General features: G+C 37.8%; 1 protein-coding gene across 1 annotated transcript; it reads right to left on the minus strand.

The window, feature by feature from the left end:
- Positions 1-1879: 1879 nt before the first annotated feature.
- Positions 1880-4064, minus strand: LOC131958133 (uncharacterized). Its single transcript, XM_059323012.1, has 3 exons — positions 3932-4064; positions 2022-2257; positions 1880-1936 (listed from the first exon to the last, which is right to left on the minus strand). The coding sequence occupies exons 1-3, from the start codon at positions 4017-4019 to the stop codon at positions 1880-1882; spliced, it is 381 nt and encodes a 126-aa protein (XP_059178995.1). The 5' UTR covers positions 4020-4064.
- Between the last annotated feature and the right edge of the window lie 10298 nt (positions 4065-14362).

The following is a 14362-nucleotide window of genomic DNA, read 5'->3' on the forward strand; positions in this document are numbered from 1 at the left end:
ATTATATCGTGTTACATTGGGTAGATCGGTGTTAGAGAACAAATATTATGTACTACTTTTTTTTAGTACTAAAAATACCTTCACCATTTTAGGTTGATTGGAAAAATTATCAAAATCCAATTTTGCTGTGGTTTGTGTGTGTGTGTGTGTGTGTGTGTGTGTCAGTCGAGGAGTGTGTGTGTGTGTGTGAAAGATTGTTGTCTATATAAATGTTACCTCCTGTTATATTGGGTCGGGTTCTACACAGTGTGTAACCAAGGTTTCTTTCAGGCTTCTTTTCTACCGCTGCCCCCCACCCCCCCCCCCACCCTGGACGAAATAGAATTTATATATTAAACCTATACGTTCACCAGTGTCCGACCCCCCCCCCTCCCCGGAAAATTAAGTTCTTTCCCCGATAATTTAAAGTGCCCCCACCTCCCCCGGAGAAAAAAGTCTCAAAGAAACTCTGAGTGTAGCATCCTCGTTGACATACTAGTTGTTTTATTTTTCAAGATGATTTTCCCCCATCAGTGTAGCGTGCGAAAGCGATTTTTTTCTTCATTTGTAATTTTAATAATTATGTTTTTACGTTATCAATTCAACTAAACCCGATTTACGTCTTAGAAAATTTTTTTTGACGCTCAAAAAATAAAAATTTGACAAAGAAAAAAGAACAAGTCAATATGTTAAAGTTTTATTTCATTGGTCTTCCCATTGTATAGACTTACGAAATCAATCATCGTTCTTTGATCGACCTCTTGACGGCTTTTGATTGAGAATTTCGGATCGTTTAGGTTGGGGATATCGTCTTTGATCTTCTGATCTTCCTTGAGGTTTGCGTTTGTCATCTTTTGATCTTTCTTGAGAAGACCGGCTGTTATCTTCTGATCTTCCACGGTTTTGGTTTTTTAATTGTCCATTTTGAGGATAACGGAATGTACCTTGTGTAGTTACCTGGAAAAAAATGATTATTCTACTTGACACGTTCTTTTAAAAGTATTGTGTTGTTTTAAAAAGTTCAATTTATAATGTACATAAGCTTATTTTATAATTAAATTTTATAGTTATGTAAGAGGTGTATAGCTGTAAGCTTCTAGCAACCACGCAGTGGCGTAGCGAGGTCGGGTGTCACCCGGTGCGGCACTTAATGGTGTTACCCCCCCATAGGCGTAGCGACCCTTCCCGGGGACAAAGTTTCGAATTTTCGATTTGCACCCCCTCCCCTCAAATTTTCGATTTGCACCGCCCCCCCCCCCTCAAGTTTTTCTCTCTATATTTTCCTATTTGTTGCCTTGGTGTCACCCCCCTAATTGGTGTCACCCGGTGCGGTCAGCACCCCGCCCCCCCCCCCTCGCTACGCCTCTGGGCCACCCCATTGTACGCTGCTGTTAGCCACCCAGTGTATGCTGCAGGCAACTATCAAAAGGTAACATGTTAGCGAGTACCCTGTAATAAAACTGTGTTCTGGGTTTGTGACTGAAACATTACAAGTCTACGGCCACAAGTTTACTTTGTTCTGGGTTTGTGACTGAAACATTACAAGTCTACGGCCACAAGTTTACTTTGTTCTGGGTTTGTGATTGAAACATTACAAGTCTACGGCCACAAGTTTACTTTGTTCTGGGTTTGTGACTGAAACATTACAAGTCTACGGCCACAAGTTTAATTTGTTCTGGGTTTGTGACTGAAACATTACAAGTCTAAGGCCACAAGTTTACCTTTCGTTGTGTGGTGACGACGTCAGCAGCCGGTGGAGCTGTATCTTTTGGTTTAGCTTCGGTAGCTGGAGCTGCAGTAGTTAAACCAACATCAGCAGCCGGTGGTGCATTATTTGAGGGAACATCAGCAGCCGGTGGTGCATTATTTGAGTCAACATCAGCAGCCGGTGCTGCATTATTTAAGGGAACATCAGCAGCCGGTGGTGCATTATTTGAGGCAACATCAGCAGCCGGTGCTGCATTATTTGAGGCAACATCAGCAGCCGGTAGTGCATCATTTGAGCCAACATCAGCAGCCGGTGGTGCATCATTTGAGCCAACCTCAGCAGCCGGTGGTGCATTATTTGAGTCAACATCAGCAGCCGGTGGTGCATTATTTGAGTCAACATCAGCAGCCGGTGGTGCATTATTTGAACCAGCATCTGAGACCGATTCTGTATCATTTGAAGAAACATCTAAGGCCGATGCCGCATCATTTGAGCTGAGATCTAAGGCCGATATTGTATCATTTGATTCGGTACTGAGAACTGTGTCTGTATTGTTTGAGGCAGAATCAGCTAGAAAAAATATGTAAATCGTATGCATTATTTAGAAGATTATATACAAAAATAGTGTGTGCTAGATCAGCAAAAAATTGTAACATGTTTTTAACCCATATCTTGGACATTCAATAATCAGATCGATATTTTATGAGCTAAACACGTGACCCGGGGCGTCAGTGAGTTCGCCTAGCTCTAATAAGGACCTGGCGCAGGTTAGGGAATGTAAAGGCGGCTACTTATAAAACTGACCGGCATTCCATTTAGATGCCCTAATAGTCACAGTGGTGAACTAATTTTTAATTAGCTTAATGAAGTGTTTTCCCTCAAGTTTTTCTGATATTTATTAACGCTTTATTCAGAACAATACTGTCTCTTTCTATCTCGCCCTATTTCTCTCTGCCTCTCTGTCTCTCATTCTCTATATCTCCTCATGCTCCCTCGCTTTATTTCTTTCTGTCTATGCCTCTCCTTCTCTCTGTCTCACTCTGTCTCACTCGGTCTCTTTCTCACTGTCTGTCTCTCTCTCACCTCTCATCTCTTAGTCTCTCTCTCACTCTCTCTCTCTGACTCTCAATCTCTCTCACTGTCTTTTTTGACTCTCTGTCTCTCTCTGACTCTCTACCTCTCTCTGACTCTCTGTCTCTCACTCTTTCTCACTCTCTCTCACTCTCTGTCTCTCTCTCACTCTTTCTCACTCTCTCTCTCACTCTATTTCTGTCTCTCACTCTCAATCTCTCTCACTCTCAATCTCTCTCACTCTGTCTCACTCTCGCTCTCTGTCCCTCTGTCCCTCTGTCATTCTCTCACTCTCTCTATCTCTCTCTCACTATCAGTCGCACTCTCAATCTCTCTATCTCTCTCTCACTCTCTGTATCCCTGTCTCTCTCTCTCACTCTCTGTTTCTCTCTCACACTATGTCTCTCTCTCACACACTCACACTCTCTCTCTCACAGTCTCTCTCTCTCTTACTCTCTGTCTCTCTCGCTCTCATTCTCTGTGTGTATGTGTGTGTGCAGTAACACAACAGATGAAAAAAATATCTCTCACGTACAACAATTTTCTTTGCATAAACCGCCTACACACTCTCACGTCGATGAAACCTCCATGTGCTTCAGATAACGTTCATTCGGTCATTGACGATCATCGACTGTCATCTACTGTCATCGACTGTCATCGTCTGTCATCGACTGTCATCGACTGTCATCGACACGCCTACATCTAACGAGCCTAAAAAATGTGACCAGACAATGAACCTTTGTCTAAAAAATCTACCCGACGCCACAAAACCGCCCAGAAGCTGAGTTTCTTTCAGTTATCTCTTCAGTGAGGTGGGGGTAGGGCTGGAGCACATCCACAATTCCTTCCCCACCCTCCATTGGATGAAATAGAAAAACTACAACATGCGAATAGAAGATATGTACTTTTACCAGTGACGGATCCTTGGAAATTTAGCGCCCCCCCCCTCCCCCACACGGAAGTTTCAAGTGCCCCGCCACACACACACACACACACACACACACACACACACACACACACACACACACACACACACACCGGGGTGATTTTGTGTGTGTATTTACACACACAAAATCACCCCGGGAATTTTTTTTTTAAAAGCAACCCTGGATAAAATGCAATAAAAAACGCACACAGAAAACTCACCGATGTCAAATTTTTCTAACAACTGACCTGTGTTGTCCTGTGCAGCCACAACCCCTGCAAGCATCACCACCACAAGTTGCACCACCACAAGCATCACCACCACAAGAAGCTTCATGTTCTCTTGTCTGACAGTCTACAAAACTCAACGTCTCTGAGAGTGTGTTGCAGGCAGAGCATCGTGTGACGCTTTCTTATAGCCAGTGACTTGAAGGCGAACGTGTGAGCAACGGAGCGGGAAATGGGTCTTAGTTTTTTTAATTAAAATTTGATTGAAATTATCATAATAACATCGAAATAATGGAAAAGTTAGTAGTGTTTTTTCTTAAGAATTGTAAAATACATTTTCGTATTTGTTAGCTATGTAGTGACGTAACATGTCTTTGCACATGTGTAAAACTAAAACTGTATTGAGTTATTACTTTCTCGATTATTAAGCCGCAAGCGGAAGTATTTTAATCGTGCAAACAATAAAAAGAGTTAATAATTTAAGAATTTTTGGTTGATTAGAAGAGTTTTTAAAATGTAAACAATTTCTGCCGTACATTTCTTGAATCTTTCTTGTTAGGGCACAGTTTTGTCCCGTCCCCAGGGGTTTAGGGGTCATCCATAAATGACGTCACACTCGTAGGGGGGAGGGGGGGGGGTCCGTAATTTTGTGACGATGTGTGATGAGGGGGAGGGGGGGGGGGGTCAGATGTTGCGACGTCACATTTTTGCATTATAAAAAATTATGTTAGAAAACGAATTTTAGACGTTATTTCGCGTTTTAGATAACTGTTTTAATAAATTGTAATAGTTTAGACAAGATTTTGGAAAAATATCAATGTTTAAAAAAATTCAACTGCAATTTTGAGGGGGGTTGTAGGTTGAGGTGTGACGTCATTTTAGGGGGGGGGGGTCTGGCTTTTTGTGACGAAGTGTGACGGAGGGGAGGGGGGGAGGTAAAAATCGTCAAAAAAAGCGTGACGTCATTTATGGATGACCCCTTACTGTATGAAAACTTTCTAGCACCTAATGCTACTGGCGATTAAAAGAATTTGTAGTAATACATAAACATAAAGAAACAGACATCTGCCTATACCTCTTCCAACACGGGACAGCGTTTAAGGTGAAATGACAAGGTAAGCGTCGAAGAACTCCTATGGTGCAGTTTGAATGGTACAAAGTTTATTTCCATTATTGTTTTGCTTTTTAAACAATCAAATTTTTATTTTAAAAAACCCACGGACCTCATCTAGGTGAAAATATTTGAGAATTTAAAACAATAATTTAATACTTTTCTAGGTGGCTTCTGTATTGTTTCTTTTTTCAAATAAAATGCTTTATTCTAATACTAAGTAAACAGCAATACAGAATTGCAGGTAGTAAATTAAGGCCTTACTGATATTTTTCTCTATTGTGACACTTTGTACATTTTTGTACACATGCCATAATTTGTGTCATAATTAGCATAAAACTTGGTCGATAGAGTTTAAATTTGCTATACGATATTAGGACACACACTACATCATTTTCCATACATATGATAATTTTTTGAACAAAATCCTGAGGTTGTGTCGGAAAGGAATATTTTAATTCACTGGGGTTTGTGTAGCTGTCCTTAGTTCTAGATTTACATATCTACATAAAGCATATAAAGCTCACAGTTATGTAAAGGAAAAGGAATGAGACCGAATTTTATTCCTAGTAAGAACACGAATAAGAGAAGTTTTATTTTATTTTTTCAGTTCATTTCACAAGCTACATTGTCCTCCCCCCCCCCCCCCTAAAAAAAATTGGCCTCTAAAAACTCCACCCACCCAGCCCTAAGGGGTCATCCATAAATGACGTCACGCTTTTTTGACGATTTTTACCTCCCCCACATCGTCACAAAAAGTCAGACCCCCCATAAAATGACGTCACACCTCAGCCACACACCCCCCCCCCCCTTAAAATTGCGTTGAAATTTTCTTAAAACATCGATATTTTCCTAAAATTGTGTCTGAACTCTGTCGAAATAGAGTATTTTAATCAACTCCTATTGTAATTTATTAAAATAGTTTTCTAAAACGCGATATAACTACAAAAATTATGTTTTCTAACATTGCTTTTATATAATGCAAAATTGTGAAGATGCACCATCTGACCGCCCCCCCCCACCTCCCCCTCATCACACACCGTCATAAAATTACGGACCCCCCCCTCTCCCCCCTACGAGTGTACGACCCCTAAGGAACAACGACACAGTGTAGTACGACCTACAAGAAAACGGTCTATTTGGCATATGAAGTAGACTTCATCTGTTTTAGTGACCTGGAAATATGAAGGGATAGTGAAGTAAGCATTTTGCCCAGACGCCTCTACTTTCCCTAACGTGAGTCATCAGGTACCCAACATTAGAAACACATTTGCGAAGTTTTTATTTTTCGGTTAAAAGAATAAATTGTGGTCCTTATTTACAGACGTGAAAAAAAACTACGTTGTATGCAAAAAATATCTGTAGTAACATTAATTCCATTATAACGTAATATAACAAAACGTTTAACCACCCCTTCCCCATATCGTGTCACATAATGGACATTCCCTTACAAAATATTTGAATTGTATGTTTAACAGTGTGAATAAAATTGAAACGTTAAAATAAACGAAACGAAATTGAAAACCATAAAATACTGTGTGAACTTGTGTCGCGACTGATTGCAAAATTCTAGTTTGAATAAACTTTCAAAGGACAAGGTGTTGTTATATGGTCACATCAGAATAATTAACGGTAATTAAGGTCTGCTGTTTTAAATAATTGCTTCTAGCTGTGTTGATTCTGCTGTTTTGACGCCGACTACGCTGTTTGTAGACAATATGTCACACGAAAGAAATGTTTATGTGGTGAATATGTCTGGTGAAATAAAATAGTATTTAGCGTATGTGTTACCAGAAGAGAATTTAATTTGTGGCCTAATCCCGTTTGCAAAGCTGTCTAAACGTGTGTGTGTGTGTGTGTGTGAATGTTGCCTAATCCACTTCACACAGCTGTCTAAACGTGTGTGTGTGTGTGTGAATGTTGCCTAATCTACTTCACAAAGCTGTCTAAACGTGTGTATGTGCGTGTGTGTGTGTGTCGATGTGTGTGTGTGTGTGTGTCTGAGTGTATGTCTGTCTGTCTGTCTGTGTCTGTCTGTGTGTGTATGTTTGTGTGTGCGTATGTCTGTGTGTCTGTGTGTGTGTGTGTCTGCGTGTTTGTCTGTCTGTGTGTGTGTGTGTGTCTGTATGTGTGTGTGTCTGTGTGTGTGTGTGTGTCTGTGTATGTCTGTGTGTGTGTGTGTGTGCGTGTGCATCTGAGTGTCTGTCTGTGTCTGTCTGTGTGTGTGTGTCTGCGTGTTAGTTTGTCTGTGTGTGTGTCTGTATGTGTGTCTGTATGTGTGTGTATCTGTGTGTGTGTCTGTGTGTGTGTGTCTGTCTCTGTATATGTTTGTGTGTGTGTGCGTGTGTAGGACAGATCCTCAATAGAACTAAAGACCAAAGTAAATGTCAGCTATCTCTTGCCCCACCACAGGATGCGATAAAATAAAATAATTTATCTAGGAAATGTAAAGTTGAACCCCCTCCCCTCCCGCTGAGAAAAATATCTGAATGCAACACTGCTAACGTATAGGCTGATTAAAAAAACAAAAGAAATAGCAACGGCCCTTTGGGGTATCTGCTGGGAAGAGTGAAACATACTGGTATGACATGAACTAAGGTGAAAGGTCAAGGAGATGTGTAGCCTCAGACCCGAAAACTCCTTCGTGTGATCAAAAATAAAAGATATAAATAGTTTACGTAGACTGCTGTTGGTGACAAGTTTATCGATATGTATCTGCTAATGAAATACTTTGTTACCATTTATTGCCTCAGTATGCGCGTTGGTGCACGAGTATTTTGCCATATGCCTCTTGGAGCACCTGTTTGTGTTATCTTTATACTGATGTTTGCACCCAAAGACCCAGCTACGATCTCCCAACTCACTTTATTTGTCTCTCAGTCTCTCTCTCTCTCAGTCTCTCCTCTACCATAGCCCTGTCTGACTGATTCATGCTCACGTAGCGTGTAATCGTTAGTCATCTGGTCTTCAGCCAATATTCTAATCAAGTCTCGGTGTCCCAGGTTGAGAAGTGATCACAGAGGGAGGCTCGATGAAATTTGGGGGGGGGGGGGGGGAACTCATAGGGCGACGACTATACATTGCTTTTTACTGATTTAATAACTGGTTATAGTCAAAAATATCAGTAGCATATTGTAGAAGTGAATGAAAACCATTCTTAGGAAAGGCAACCACGGAGAGAAAACAATGGACACTTGTAGATTATACATGTTATAGAAGGTTGACCATAATGATAAAAGGACTGATCCATCTTACGTGAATCACCAGGACCTGATGAGAATCTAAAAATGTGAACTCGACAGGTCATGAGTTACTTGGTAGAGCAGTGTATTGCAGTGGCGTTTTGGCTTTATTGGTCACAATATATTGGCGTAACTAGGGGGTGGCGGAGGAGGGGGACGGGACGGGACGCTCCAACTTTATCAGGTGTTAAGGTAACTGTGCCGCTTAAGTGCCATGAAAAAAAAATTCTCACTGATATGGGGATCGTCCATATATTATCTCAATTTACCGTCAATTATGTAAGATTTCTTTTTCTATAAGGGAGGGGGAGGGAGGGCACTTTAACCTATTGAGTGTGGGAGGGGGGGGGGGAAGGCGCACAATGGTTAAGATCTATTTGCTATATAAATTATATTGTTTTTTCTATTTCGTCTAGTGACGATGTGTGTGGTGGGGGCAGTGACCACGAGAAAGATGCCTGAAAGAACCAGGCCTGTCATACTTTCCAAAAATAACTTTCATTCTTCTATCGAATAGGCTACTTTGCTGCTCTATCTACATCCAGGAAACAACCCCCCCCCCCCCCATATGAAGGTGAGCCTAACACTTCACCCTACTCCCCCTCCGTGGGTGTGAAATCATGTATAGATTACTCGCACCAAACATTATTTTACGTTACCAATACAAACTAAATAGGGTGTCGGCGTGGTCGAGTCGGTAAAATAGATGAAGCTGATGACAGCAACTCTTCTAGGAGAGACAACTCTAAAATAAAACAACTGCTGCCTTGTAGTTTGTTCTTGGTGAAGAAGAAGAAAATTAAGTTTGATAGTGATATTGATAAACAGACACTATTATTGTATTTGATTATGACGACTGATGTTTATGAATTTCATGTTCCATTAATTTTGTTTTAATGAATGCTTTCAGAACAAGTAGTATTACTGTAAAAAAGAAATATTTAGAAATATATTGTTATCTCCCTTTGAACATTATTTATTTAAATGTTTAATATTTTTATTTTTGTTTGATCTTAGTTACAGCTCCAACTTTTAACTCTCAGGAAAGAAAAATGTGCTTTTAATCTTACACAAAATTCATCTATTTAGGTCAGGTCAGTGCACTGACGTTTAACCTTTGAACAAATCCTGAAGTACATGATTTTATGGAAACAATTTTCTAGAAAAACAAGTTCTATACTCCATGAGTTTACTAATTGTGATTTTTTTGGGGAGAGAAACTGAAAGAAAAATTACACCACCTGAAATTAAAACCCCATGTCCTGAATAAAGAATCTAACTTTCCTACAAAATGTCCTGATGTGTACTTAGTACTAGCTGTGTACTCAAGTGGGTTGGGCTTTTACAAGAAAGAAACCGAAACCTAATGCCTAGTGCAAACTTCAAGGCTTTCTTGAATAAACTGAAGATTGGTCTTGACCTGTATCCTTGTGTAGACTGTCCTTCTATTAAACAAATGTTTTAGATCACAACCTTAAAAGTCTTGTTATAATTGTATTTGGGCTAAGAATTGTAAATTTAAAAATAACATGAATAAAAATCCCTTAACAATAAGTGTGCCTATAGCGAATGATTTGAAGAAAGGAGAGTATAAAGGATTTGGTTTGGAAATTGTGTCCTATAAGAAAGCTCAACCTTTGATGTTACTAATATTACTAATAATATGAATTTTGAATTAAAATATTTTTCTTATGTTGGTCTTGTTTGAGTTGGTCTACAAGAGAAAAAGCTAAATTTAAATTCTATTTCCGCTGTTTAGAAAAGATGGTATAGGTCTCAGATTTCCTCAGATTTCTTATTTTTCTAATTTTAAAAGTTTCTTTATTTTACAAAATCCAAATTCTTCTGTAATTAAATAATATAAACTTACATTTATTGTTATAAAACAGCTTTGTCTGTATTATTAATACCGAAAAAACATGAAGTGATATTGAAAACTGTTGGCTCACAAATTCCAAATACATTGTGTTGTAGGCTACACATTGCTTGGTAATAGTTCTAGAAAATAGTTTCTCAAGTCCAGTCTAGTCCATATGTTGTTTTACATTTTCACTTTCAGTTATGGTATTAGAACATATAAAACAGATATGGATATTAATAGAATAGGGAATAGTAAATACAAGTTGCATGAATCAACTCAAGTGTCTCAATGCAGAGATGGACTTTAGTTGTTTAGTTCAAGAAAGACTTTTGAAAGTTTAAATGTCTACTAGTTCTAAGGTCTGTTAATTATAAGCATAGGTCATAATTTATATAATTTGAAGATTCATAATTAGACCTAGGGATCCATTGGGTAGATGAAGTATAGTTAAAATGTTTCTTGACCGTGGAATATGAAAGGATAATCTGGTCAGTACTATGCCCAGCTGTTCTTTACTTTCCCAAATGTGAGTCAGGTACCCATCAGAGCTGGGTGTACTCAGGGATTTTCCAATGACTTGAATCCGGATTTGAACTCAAGACTTTCAAATTAGCAGTCTAGCGCTCTACCAGATGACCACACTGTCCAATATTTACATTATTTAATTTGTCCAATTTACAGAAATGGACTTTGTTTTTATTGTTTATTTCAAGAAAGAGTTTTTGAAGTTTAAATGTTTCCTAGGTCACCGGTCTGGAAATTATAAGCATTGGTCATGATTTATATTATTTAATTAGTCTAATTTACATTTTCATGTTTATTATATAATGTGTTAATATTATCTAAATACAAGCTCTTGTGTAATACTTTCATATTTTTATGTTTATATATTTTCCTTTACTTTATTGCAGGTAGACATGTGTAATCATGCGGTGTTAGGATATGTTTTAAAAATGTAAGCTATTTTCTGCTTTCTACTTAAAATGTGTTTCTTGATTACATAATGATGTTCTTGGCACTATATTTTTTTTTGTGAGTTAATCAGATGCATTTTCCATTAAAAATTATTCTCATTAGAAGAACCTATCAAGTTTTATTTTAAAAAATAATTAAATATATTGATACAATTGTTTTACTTAAAATCATCAAATATAGAAGTGGGTTAGGTAAGTCTTAAGAGGCTCACAGTCTCATGGTTGAATGCTGGTGTTGTAAGTTGTTAGACCAACTTAAAAGTATTGATGTATTTCTGTCTTGTTAGACCAATTAAAAGTATTGATGTATTTCTGTCTTGTTAGACCAACTTAAAAGTACTGATGTATTTCTGTCTTGTTAGACCAACTTAAAAGTATTGATGTATTTCTGTCTTGTTAGACCAATTAAAAGTATTGATGTATTTCTGTCTTGTTATACCAATTAAAAGTATTGATGTATTTCTGTCTTGTTAGACCAACTTAAAGTACTGATGTATTTCTGTCTTGTTAGACCAATTTAAAGTACTGATGTATTTCTGTCTTGTTAGACCAACTTAAAGTACTGATGTATTTCTGTCTTGTTAGACCAACTTAAAGTACTGATGTATTTCTGTCTTGTTAGACCAACTTAAAGTACTGATGTATTTCTGTCTCGTTAGACCAATTTAAAGTATTGAGTATTTCTGTCTTGTAACTTGTTAGACCAACTTAAAGTACTGATGTATTTCTGTCTTGTTAGACCAATTAAAAGTATTGATGTATTTCTGTCTTGTAACTTGTTAGACCAACTTAAAGTACTGATGTATTTCTGTCTTGTAACTTGTTAGACCAACAAAGTATTGATGTATTTCTGTCTTGTAACTTGTTAGACCAACTTAAAAGTATTGATGTATTTCTGTCTTGTAACTTGTTAGACCAACTTAAAGTATTGATGTATTTCTGCCTTGTAACTTGTTAGACCAACTTAAAAGTATTGATGTATTTCTGTCTTGTAACTTGTTAGACCAACTTAAAGTATTGATGTATGGCTTTCAAATACTATCAATACTATTTTAAGTTAAAAGCTTCTTTTACTTCTAATAACATTTCAACATTGAAAGATTTACGTTTTGTTATTAAGTAACAATAAGCAAAATGAAAAAATAAAATAAAATACAAGGATTAGCTTGTTAAAATGGTCATTTATAAAAAAGAAAATTAATGCTTGTTTCAACAGTTCTTTAATTTTGATAAGATTCTGCCTTATATTACTTGTATATAAAACAAATATTTATTGTACTTTGCCACATACAGAGTTTCTTCCAGGCATCTCTTCGGGGGGGCGAAGCCCCCCCGAAAAATTTTTACCGCCCCCCCGAACGAAATGAAATTTATATAATTTATATAGAAAATATATACTTTTAACAGTGTCCGCCCCCCCGAAGAAAGTTTACCGCCCCCCCGAAGATTTCAAGTGCCCCCCCGGAGAAAAAAGTCTGGAAGAAACACTGGCCACATAGTATTGGTGTTTTAAAGTTGGTTACAGGCTGACTAATTTACTCTGTTACAGTTTAACTTTCATAATCAGAGAGTCATGAAATCGTGAGGGAAGTTTAATACTTTTTGTTTTGGCCAATGATAAGCACATTAGTCAGTGGCATGAGGAAGAAACCAGAAACTGAATTGAAAACTTATTCTAAAAATAGAAATCACGACTAGGGGTTTCCCGCTATCAGAATTAATGTCACTTAACAATCAGTAACAGTAATTTTCAATGTGGACTATGTAAATGTAGGCTAATATTAATTTGATTTCGTTTTATTTTTCCCAAATTTTTTAATACACTGACCCAACCAAATACGCAGACACCATTTTACAGATAGATACCATTTGGTGTTTGTTTCATCTTTTAGTGTCAATGCTTTGTCATTTTTCTCTTTTTTTCTCCCTTTTAGTGCACTCTAAAATTGCAGGGGTGGGGAGGGGAGATGGACGCTGGTTAAAGTAGGGCTACTTATTTTGCTACATAAATTATATAATTTATATAAACAAAATAGTTTATAATAATTTTTCTCTTTCGTCCGGGTGGGGGGGGGAATGCTGTGTGGACTAAAGAGGCGTAGTTAGTGGAGGGTGGGGTGGGGTGGCCGTTCAGAATGGAACGGGGCGCGGAAAAAAAACTTTCCGAGCTCCGTTACTGACTTACACGTGGAGTGCAGAGACTGCCTCGTCGTTTTACGGACATATTTAACGGTTTTATACGAGAATTGTGTGGTGTGACAATAGAATTAAACCTGTAAAGAAACAGCGAATCGTAAACAGCGCCCCCAATATGTCCATATGGAGGGGCGGGGCGTTTATCTTTCCCAACAAGCGGGCACTCATAAATGACAACTTCCGGCCAGAATTCTTCTTCTTCTTCGTTCTTAATTTTAGTATTGGAAAAGATCCCCTACAACACAATTAAGTATACGTGTCAACTGGTTATGCGCCATTGAGACCATTGATTCCGATTTCAGCCTGCTTTTCTTTTTAGATTTGCTTCCATAGCCTTTGTCCAACCAAGAACACACTACAAGGCAGGGGCGGAACTACAGTGCCGCCAGACCCCGCAATGCGGGGGGGCCCACGCCATTTAGGGGCCCACAGCCGACCATAATAAATTTTTTATTGGTTAAAAAAAATCTAATTTTCTTGCATTTTTGACTTGATGGTTGTTTTGTAAAACGATTATCGTAGCTGCGGTTGGATCATCTTTATTCTATTAACACCAACCCAAGCTCTAGTATATTCTTTTTCCCTTTGTTTTTGAACCATTGTGAAAGCCGAGTCCTCACTCTCCTACAATTAAACTTAACAAAGATAAGCAAACGTTCAAACCACTTCCATGACTTATTTCCCTTTTTTAAATAGTCAAATAGAGGTGCTCATAAGCTCCTTTTAATAGATTTGTACTAAACGAATTAAAAAGCAATTACTTCTCTTACTTATTTTTTTTTATAAAATATTTACTAAAGAATGACATTGTATAAAAAGGAAATGTGTTTAAAATTAATAATATAAATTAAAAAAAAAAACCATAAAATAATCATAACACGAGACATCATTACTTCTACAATGCTTTCATGTTTTATATTCTTTTGGCCGACTGAATGTTAGGAGGACCTATAGCGCAGATGCAAAAATATGGTTTTCTCAAAACACACTAATGCACTTACTCACTTGGCATGATGTAGATCTAGATCTAGTAATTTGTTTTAACTTTAAAAAAATCAACATTGTTTT

Source organism: Physella acuta, unplaced genomic scaffold (assembly GCF_028476545.2).
Source record: "Physella acuta isolate Inbredline_101_S28 unplaced genomic scaffold, ASM2847654v3 ptg001294l, whole genome shotgun sequence".
Lineage (NCBI taxonomy): Eukaryota > Metazoa > Mollusca > Gastropoda > Physidae > Physella > Physella acuta.

Coding starts and splice junctions, on each gene's coding strand:
- LOC131958133 (XM_059323012.1), bottom strand. CDS start 4,019: ATGAAGCTTCTTGTGGTGGTGATGCTTGTGGTGGTGCAACTTGTGGTG. Junction 2,258..3,931: donor GGCTGCACAGGACAACACAG/GTCAGTTGTTAG, acceptor TATTTTTTCTAG/CTGATTCTGCCTCAAACAAT. Junction 1,937..2,021: donor ATGCACCACCGGCTGCTGAG/GTTGGCTCAAAT, acceptor CAAATAATGCAG/CACCGGCTGCTGATGTTGCC.